General features: G+C 44.6%; 1 protein-coding gene across 1 annotated transcript in view; it reads right to left on the bottom strand.

Annotated features, from left to right (window-relative positions):
* Nucleotides 1–667: 667 nt before the first annotated feature.
* The window catches only part of LOC106736315 (histone H3.2), a 9,953-nt gene continuing 331 nt past the window's right edge, over nt 668–10,289 (bottom strand). Inside the window, exon 2 of the mRNA XM_014592744.1 lies at nt 668–1,110. Coding sequence (XP_014448230.1) covers nt 668–1,110 — 443 coding nt within the window. The remainder of the gene's footprint in view (nt 1,111–10,289) is intronic.

Genomic DNA, 10,289 nt, shown 5'->3' with positions numbered 1-10,289 from the left:
TGCTTTATTTATTTATTTTTTTTCTCAGTTTTCTCAACTGTAAAATGGGACTAAAATGACGGGTCAGAACTACAAAGTAACCAGCATAACTGCTTCTTTTTTTTATTTTAGAGAGGTTTTTGCTATGGGTTGCATGCGCTTGCCAAAAAGACAGAGACAGAGAAAAAGAAATCACCTCTCAGGGGGATGGCCACAATGCAGTCCCCTCTCCTCTGTTCTTCTCTGGGGATCTTGGGTGGGCACACACGCACACATGCCTAGAGACTTGAACTGCGGTCAACTTTGTGGGAGTCCAGCAACATAACCATTATGCCGTTTGCTGGTCCTGATCATAGCTCTTTTTTTTTTTTCCCCAGAAAACTTTAACAGGTTTATTTGTAATTGTTATAAAGATGAACTGCTGAAAATTGTTCACCGAAACATTTTGACTTGCATTAATGCTTTAATCCCCGCATTTATATTAAAAGTCCACACACAAATGAAAATGGAAAAACTGCCAATACCCAATTTCTGTCCCGTTTTCCACCTGTGATCATATACTTAGGCACCTTTTGACCCCATGGGAAAAAAAAAAATCTAACGTTCAGAACTATCGATAACAGGAAGAAGAGAAAACAAATTTTTTTTGTTGTTATTTGAGAATGAAATGTTTCCCATCATAGTGGACTCAAGCACGTTCTCCGCGTATGCGGCGTGCTGGCTGGATGTCTTTTGGCGTAATTGTGACACGTTTGGCATGGATAGCACACAGGTTGGTATCTTCAAAAAGGCCAACCACGTAGGCCTCACTTGCCTCCTGCAAAGCACTAATAGCTGAGCTCTGGAAGCGCAGATCTGTTTTGAAATCCTGAACAGTTTCTCGCAGCAGACGCTGGAAAGGAAGTTTGCGAATCGGAAGTTCAGTGGACTTCTGGTAACGTCTAATTTCACGGAGTGCCCCAGTACCGGGCCTGAAACGATGAGGTTTCTTCACCCCTCCAGTAGAGGGCACACTCTTGCGAGCGACTTTTGTAGCCAGTTGCTTCCTGGGTGTTTTACCACCGGTGGATTTGCTTTGTAGGAGCCCAGGTGGGGAGACCTCCTCACTTACCCCCTTCTTGGGCCGGAGCCCTGCGAGCTAGAGGCGGCGCTAGCGTTGGAGAGCACCAGCAACGCGGCTGTGGCTGCGAACACAATTCCTGATCATAGCTCTTTTTAAAGGTTTGGCAGCAGTGGGACTAGCAGTTAGCGTAATGGCTATGTCTCTGGACTCCCACGTAGTCGACCGCGGTTCGTTTCCCGTACCGGGTGGCTTAAAACTCACGCCGGGCGCGTGTGCATGCGTGCCCAAGATCCCGAGAGGAGAATGGAGGAGAAGGGATTGTGGCGTGGCCATCCCCCCTGGGGAGGATATCTAGCTTTCTGTCTCTCTATCTCTCTCTGTCTGGTGAGTGCACGCAGCCTATAGCAAAAACCTCTCAAAGAAAAACAAAAATGGTTTAGTAGCGGTCACAGTCTATTGAGAAAGGAGTTGAATTGTACCTTGATTTTTTTTTTCTTTTGTTTGATGTTGGCTGGGACAACTTACATTCTCTCAAAACTTTAGCTTGATAATACTGATTTTGTAGTTATTATAGGAAAATTTTCTTTTCCCTCCTTTTTTTTTTTTTGCCAGAAGGCACATGCGCTGTATGAGAGAGAAATGGAGAGAGAGCACTCCCCAGAGTTCGTGGTCATGCCACGGTCCTTTCTCCTTTCTCCTTCACTTCTGCATCCCAGTGCGATTTTAGAAATGCACGTCTCGTGGCATTTTCTCAAGCTGCTGGGGCTAGGATTCTCACAGCGGTTGGCCACGTGGAATCTGGCTTCCCTAACGGCTAGGCCATGGGACCACCCTGGAGATGTTCTACTTCTGCTCTTTCTTTCTCTTAGCCAGTGAGAGGCAGCCTCGGCCAGCCTTGGATCAGCGCATGTGCATGCTCAGTGCCCTCAGGGGAGTCTCCACACTTGGACGGCGGCCCCGTGTGGGTCAGCTTTGCAGAGCGTTGTTTCACCTCCATGGCACCTTTTGGCCCCCCTGGTTATACTCTTTGAACAGAGCAGAGTGGTTACGCTTGCAGCCTCCAGCAAACCAGCCCAAGGCCAACCTCAGGGTTGGATCACAGGGTTGGGAGCCAAGCCTCAGCACCACTGGTTGCAGGGCACCATGGGGCAGACTTAGTTATTCTGGATGATAAAGATGCTTCTCCAATCGTCTTTAAAAGTATGTAATCGGGGATTTCTCGCTTTCCCTCTCTTTGTCTCTCTTGCACATGCCCAATGGCAAAAAAATTTTTTTTTTAAATTACGCAATCAACACAGACAAGCAAGTCTGTTTTTTCAAGCTTTTGGGCCAGGGACTCAAACTATGGTTGGCCATGTGGGGTCCAGCACTGTAACCATTATGCCGTCTGTTGGTCCACAGATCGGTTGTGTTTTAAAAGATTTCAGTAACCAAGCGTAACTTATGAAGTCTTATTTTCAATAGGATAGAATATAAACTTATTTTCAAGTATATGTATATTACACTTTTGCTCTCTCGTCCAGTTTTAAATTGTCTTTTGAGGATAATTATTTCAAAGATTGAGGCTTATTTAATTCAAGGTCCTGGCCTGTTCTCCATTCTGAGTTCTCTGCCTCCTGCCCCACCCCAGGCTTACTTCTGAGGTCAGGAGCACACGGGTGACAGTGACAATGAGGAGCCTGGATTGCTGGCACCTCCAGGGTGCCCTTTGTGCTCCCAGCTCTGCCTTGGGCTGTCTGCCTTCACACCTTCTCATCTCAGGCTAAGACAGCCAGCTGCAGCTGACCGCCTTGCTGTCCAGCCATGTAGCCAAGAAAAGTCCCTGCCTTGACTTTCAGCCACTTTGTGTCCTTGTCCCAAACCTATACTGCTAACTGTCCAGCTCATGCCCAAACTCTTGGTTCAGCTACCTCTCTTCAAGTCCCCGGGAGAGATTTCAAAGCCCACAAACCAGTCTGCCTTTTCAGCTCCACTGTGGCCACCTCTTGTTGACACAGGGCACCCACAAGGTGGTCCCAGACAGGAAACAAAGCACAGACCACAGGAGTCTGCTCTGACCTCCCGTCCTCTGGGGTCAGTCCTCTAAGTTATGCCTCCTTGGAACCCACAAGTATGTTTATATTTGCCTTGAACAAAGCCTGATTGCTTTAACTAGAGGCCTTTGTTTCCAGGCAAGCCTCTAGACCCAGAATTTAAGAAACGCTGTTTTAAACTTCAACGGTTAGCAATGACACCTTTGCTCAAGACTCTATCTACCTTTCCTTGCTGCAGAGGAGGTTCTAGATGCTGTGGCTTTGGGAACATGAGAAATGAAACAGCATCCGATTATCTTTCAAAGCATGAAGGCACTGAGTTCCACATGGCCAATTGAACAGTCTGAGTCCTAAACCCAGTGGCTTGAGAATCATGCTGGGCACATATGCATGCATCCCCAAAATCCCAAAAGGAAAATGTAAGAGAAGGGATGGCAGTGTGGCCACCCCTCTGGGGAGTGATTTCTCACTTTCACTCCCTTTCTCTCTCTCAGGTGAGCACATGCACCTGATAGCAAACAACCAAAAATAAATCAAGTGTAGCCAAGTCATTCTTACCTGTCTTGACAAACTTTCTACCTTTGAGGGTGACTTCCAGTTACTTCTAATTTTACTCATTTTTTAGTATTGGTTGTACAGAATTATGCTCAGAAAGGACTTTACTTACATAAATACAGAAATTATGGTATCTACCACTTATGGAGCAGTTATTATATCTGCATTGTACAAAGTGCTTTACATAGGTTATTTCGTTTAATTCCCTTGACAAACTTTGGAGATACACACTAACTGCATTCTCACAGTGAGGAAAAGGAGGTTCGAGAATGCCAATGAGAGCCCGTAAGTGACAGAGCTGGTGTTTAAAGTCAAGTGTGCTGGCTAGGGCTCCCACAGGGCTGACCACAGATCGAGTCCTGGACCTGCTGGCTTGTTTTCTCACTTTCCCTCGCTCGCTCTCTCTAGTTAAATAAAATAATAATAATAATGAATAAAATAAAATAATTCTTTAAAAAAATGATCAAATCGGGGTCGGCAGGTGGCGCGGTGGTTAAAGGTGTTGAACTCCCACATGGCCGGCCGCAGTTCGAGTCCCAGACCTGGCAGCTCTCTCACTTTCCCCCTCTCTCTGTCTCTCTCTGGTCAAATTTAAATAAATAAATAGACAAATAAAGTTAAATAAAATAATTAGGAAAAAATGATCAAATCAAGTATATCTTATTCTGAAGCTGCACTGTCCTCAAGTTTTAGGGACACACTTACCTTTGCCTTGTGACTTGGTAGTGCTATTTAATTGCTTATCCAATAGTAGTGACCTGGGCCTTTTGGTGTTTTTATTTTATGTTGTTGTTATTATTATTAAAGCTAGAATGATTTAAATGTAGAGAAAAGTATCGGAAATAACAAAGCATGGTGTGCTCACCACTGATATTTAATGCATGCTACCATTCTGCCTTATTTCATTTAGATTTTTAAGAGCCCATCAATTGCTAAAACCCACCTAGTCATTTCAGCTTGTTCTGAATCTTCTGAGCAGAAACTGCTATACCAAAGGCAAGGAATAGCTTCCCTGCATGTTTTTTACCAGTTTCAGGACTTACGTATGTACTTCAACAAAATACGTGCTATTTGCTCAGTGTGTTGCTAACATGGCACCACATCCCACGTGGCTTTACGCAGCTTTCATGTGAAGCTTATCCTTGCTGATATATGCAAGCCCGATTCGCTGCCACTGTGTGACACTTGGCGTGTGAGCAGCTGACAGTGCCTTTAGCTGCCCTACACCAAGGCTGTTCCATTTAATAGCCCTCACAGTGCCTCCTCGAATGCCCCAGTGGAAGGCACACACTGATCTCTGCCAGTTATGTATCTTGTATAATAGATACCTTCTCAACTTTCTTGTAAGGGGCCAGATAGTAAATGTTTCAGGTGTCGTAGGCCCGAGTCTCCCTTGCAGCTGCTCAGTTCTTTTGTTTTTGGAGAGGTTTTTGCTAGAAAGACAGAGAGAGACAGAGAGACAGAAAGTGGGAAATCATCTCCCAGGGGATGGCCACGCCACAATCCCTTCTCCACCTTTCTTCTCTCGGGATCTTGGGCACACATGCACACGCCCCCAGCGTGAGTTTAAGCCACCAGCGTGAGTTTAAGCCACCGGGTCCGGCACTCAAACCGTGGCCGACTACATGGGAGTTAAGTGACATAGCCATTACGCTAACTGCTGGTCCCGCAACTGCTTGGTTCTGTCACAGCATGAAGGCAGTCATAGGTCAGTGGATGCTGCCGCGTTCCAACAGAACTTTATCAACTAAAGCACCCAGCAGGCTGGACTGTAGCCTGCAGACCATAGCTTTTCAATTCCTGTTCTAGACTATTGCTTTTCCATTTGCTTTGTTGTACTAAACTTGTATTTGAACATAATCAGGTTTTTTTCAATCTTTTCATTTGGTTTGTGCTTTTGTGTTCCTTTTGAGATACTCTTTTCTATTGTAATAAATGCTCTTTTCTTTTCTTTTCTTTTCTTTTCTTTTCTTTTCTTTTCTTTTCTTTTCTTTTTTTCTTTTCTTTTCTTTATGGAAAGTTTTAAAAAACACCCCCCTCCTGGGGACCAGCAATTAGCGTAATGGCTATGTTGCTGGACTCCCATGGAGTCGACTGTGGTTCGAGTCCTGGACACGGTGGCTTAAACCCACACAGGGCGTGTGTGCATGCATGCCTAAGATCCCGAGAGGAGACTGGAGGAGAAGGGATTGCGGCATGGCCATCTCCCCTGGGGGGTGATTTCTTGCTTTGTGTCTCTCTGTCTCTTTCTGTCTGTCTGGCGAGCGCACGTGCCCTATAGCAAAAACCTCTAAAAAAAAAAAAGAAAAAAGAAAAAAGAAAAAAAAAACACCCCTCTCCTCATGGGGCGTGGTCCCACCACAGTCCCTTCTTCGTTTTTCTCTCTTTTAGGATTTTGGGCATGCACACATATGCACCTGGCATGTTTTTCAAATCACCAGGTTGGAGACTTAAGCCACAGAGTTGGCCATGTGGGATCTAGCTGTCTTAACCACCATGCCACTGGCTGACCCTAAGTATATATTTTTTTTATTTATACTTTTAAAGTCTTAAAGTTTTGTTTTTTACATTGACGTTTTCAGTTCGCAGGGAATATATTGTGTGTAGTGTGGACTCTGAATGGAATTTTAATTTTCTCTTATGGCCAGGTTAGCCTAGAACCATATGTTCAATAGTTTGTTTTTCCTCTACTGGTTTGCCATACTGCCCCTGTCATATATCAACTTGTTTAAAAATAACCTTTGTTAAATTCTGCACAAACAACATTAAGCTGCTACCTATTGGTTACTACTTTTATTAAAGCTTGAGCCAAGTTTGAGATTCTTGACTTGGTAAAAGTTTAACTACTCCTGGGCGAAACATCTCCTTAGAAACTTTGCCAAAGAAACAAGATATAATTTGTCATTTAATCTCATGATTTGGGTACTCATCAGAGTGGGCTTACTACTGTAAAATCAACTCCCATATCTCAGCGAGTGGGCAGGTGGATGTGCTCTGATCCACACGGTCATTCAGGTACCTAACTCCTTTTACCTTATGGGTCCATTGTCCTTTGGGCCTCAGAGACCACCAGTGGATCCTCTGCCATAGGGCTGTGTGTGGTGGAAGAGAGAAAGCATGTAGCGTTTGTGGGAGGTTTTATGGGCCAGGTCTGGAATGGAATATCTTGTTCAGGCCAGCAGGTAGCATGGTGATTTGGGAACTAGATCCCACATGACCACCTTCACAGTTCAAGTCTCATACCTGGCAGCTTGGAAAACACACTAGGAGCGTGTTTGTGCATGCCTGAAATTCTGAGAGGAGAACAAAGGAGAAGGGATTGCCACATGTTCATCACCCTTAGAGGGTGATTTCTCACTCTCCCTCTCTACCTGTTTATCTCCAGTGAGCACACAGACCCTATGGCAAGTAAATAAATAAATAAATAAATAAGAGAAGACTATCTTGCTTCTACCCACATTCCACTGGCCAGAACTCAGTCAAGTCCCATAGCTGCAGCTAGCTATAAGAGGTCCTGGGGAATGTAGCTCTGTGTTCAGGAAGAAGAAATGGATTAGGTGGACAAGAGTTAAATATAGAAGCCCCTTTGTTAAGATCCAGAAAGGATTCATCATATGAGAAGGATCACGTTTGTTTCATTCCCATTTTCTCCCCACACTTCACACGGTGCCTGGCTTATGGTAAGGTTCAAAAAAATTAGAAAAGAAGGAAGGAAAGATGGAAGGGGGAGAGAATGAAAGGGAAGGGAAGGAAAGGAAAAAAGGAAAAGAAAGAAAAGGAAAGTTAAAGGGAGAGAGGACAATGGAGTTAATGAAGGCCTCACTGAGGTGATTATCAAAGACTTCTGCGTGATGGTGGTCGGTCTGCCTTACTTGAACGGGGTGATAAAGAGCTGCGACTCTATGGGGCATCGATGCATTTCAGCTCTTCAGATGCAGTGTACCCCAACCTAAGCCCATTGCTGGCAGGGAGGGGACCCTCATGCTTCCAGGCTTGTTTCCTAGTGGCTGATGACTAGATAGAACTGAAGATGGGGATGACTTCCTTGTTTCAGCAGATAGCAGAGTGGGGGCACCCTGAACCTGGGACATGCTGGGCCTCAGATGGGCAGGATCTGTTGGAAGGCTTACGTTCCAAGCATTTCAATGGAGTTCTAATAAAGCAAAAGTAATGGATCGTAGGGCTGCTATTTGGGGACTCTAGACCTTTTTCCTCCCTATTCTAACAGAGTCTATGTTGGGAAAATACCCGAAGAATTATACTTGGTTGTTATCAGTTGGACCTAATAAACAAACCATTGCCAATCCTGACATATTTTTATGTAACACAACATGAGCTGTGGGAACTGCCTTCCAGGATCCCACACAAAGTGTTGGTGAGACCCAGCATTTTAAACAGATTGAGTGGGACATAAATGTTTAGACAGATTGGATTGCCTTGGTGTTTGCTTTGTGTAAGAATACTCCGAACACACTGCTGAGGCACAATTTTGAGAGGTGGATATGAGAGCTACAATCGTAGATATGGTAATGACTAAGCCTCCATTCTCCTTACCGCTGAAACCGACTTCTGATTGAGAATTAAACGTGTAGTGTATCCTTAAAGGGAACAAGGCGTTTGTCTCTGGTGAACCCATTTCTACATGCACAGGATGGGATTTCTTTTGAAAATAGTAAAATGTGCCTGTTGGGGACATTTGCTTTTCCTTCTGATTCCAAGAAGAGGTCACCTGAGTAGGGGAAGAGCAGAATAGTTGAGGATTGGAGATATTTTGGTTTCGAATCCTGGTTTCACCACTTGGTATTGACATTTGAGAAGTTATTCGACTTCTTCAAGCTTAATTTTCTGCACTGTAAACATGGGAAACCATAGTATCTGCCTTCATAGAATTCTTACGGTGTTAAATGCAATAGGGCATCTAAAGTGCTTGAGAGCAAGTGCCTGGTCCGTGTCCCGTTAATGCAAGTGTCCCTTAAGATGCTCAGCCTTGTTAATATTAGGAGAGGGAGTGGTGGGGCTCAGACTTGCAAGTCTAGGAGTGAGTCCCTTGTGCCCAACAACCACCTACCAGTGGCTGTTAGGGTAGTTGGGGCGGGGGAGAGGGATCCAGGGAGCCTGGAGCTAGGTGTCCCCAATCTTCCTGGGCTGCCCATGGGAAAAGTTCTTGAGGAAAAATTTCTGGTCCCTCCCAGGAGGCATGCATGAGCTAGAGAGAAAGGAATGAATTGGGGAAGAGAAAGTCTGAAAGCACTGAGTCTCCAAAGCTGACATAGGCTAGTACACAATGGCATGAGAGGCCATCAGAATGAGGTGAGGAGGTCAGTGGTGGGAAACAGAGAGCCATGGAGTGGCAGGAGGATGGGGAGGAGTTGGCTCGGTGTCCTCTTGTTCCTTGGCCACGTTGACGGGTGAATCTTAATGGTATGGAGAAATTATTCTCCATTGGTCACAAGTTTCCTAATCTTGAGGAATGAGGGCTCCTAGAGTAAGTGTCCCCCTGGGGAAAGGCCAAAGCTTCTGGGGAACACTTGGGGTTTGAACATTGGTCATGACAGAGTCATTAGGGTCATTCAGACCCACATAGACACGGAGCAAAGGACCTATAACCGAGGCTGGAGCTCAACTTCTTAACCATTGGAAGGGCTCTCAGAGAGGCCAGAACCACTCTGGATCATTTCAGTCTGTGTTGGAAGTGGCTGAGGTCAGGATCTTGGGGAAATAGCAATGAATCGTAGGCTTGGCACAGAGGGAACCTGACACCCTGGTTAACTGGGGAAGACTCAGAGGATGCCAGGTTGCCTCTGAGAAGCAGGAGGCCAGGGAGCCAGAGTACAGCAAGTACAGAGCTCGGAGCTGGGATCTGCAGCCCTGGGAACCACTGAGATGACCTTAGGTCCACGTGTGGCCTTAGACACATCACTTTATTTCTCAGAGTATTGGTTTCCTTGTCGTCAAAATGGGGATGGTCATGCCTAGGTCACAATTGGTTAATGGCAAAATCTAATTTAGAATCAGACCTCTTTGGGAATAATAATTAGCACTTGTACTAGACGTAGGTATTTACAAAACATTGCCTTTTAAGTCATTGCATTTAATGACAGTTGGCCCAGTTGTTCTGAACATTCCTCATCATAATGTTAGAACCTATCTTTAGAACATAACTTTAGAACCATAACCTTAGACATCTTCTATGTTTGATCAGGGAACATTAAAATGTAGGCATAAGACAAGACTTCCAAAATCTCTTTAAAATGTTCCAAAGTTCATTTAAAAATCTCCAACAAATACTCTTCTACATTAATTCCAGAGTAAACACACACTTCCTTTAAACATTTCGAGAAAGTAGAAGACTTTTACTTACATTTTTTCATTTTTCTGATCCTGGATTGCCCTTTGGTGATGCTGCTATATAAAAATCACTTAGGACAGCTCTGAATCTGAGTTTGGTCACGCGATGAATGAATGTTTATTTTGTCAACAAGTGTTATAGGGCACTTGATTAAGCAGCGGTAAGCCAATTCTTTATTGTAGGAGTCTTCAGAGCTTTCACACCACCTATGTGAGTTATAGATCTTCGGGAGGGAGATAATAGTAACCAAGCTCTATTGGAGGATCTCAGAATCATTTCTAGATTTGGTTGTTTTTTTTTTTTTTTTTTT

Source organism: Tupaia chinensis, unplaced genomic scaffold (genome assembly GCF_000334495.1).
Source record: "Tupaia chinensis unplaced genomic scaffold, TupChi_1.0 Scaffold138425_1, whole genome shotgun sequence".
Classification (NCBI taxonomy): Eukaryota; Metazoa; Chordata; class Mammalia; order Scandentia; family Tupaiidae; genus Tupaia; species Tupaia belangeri.
This window is presented reverse-complemented; position numbering and strand designations above follow the sequence as displayed.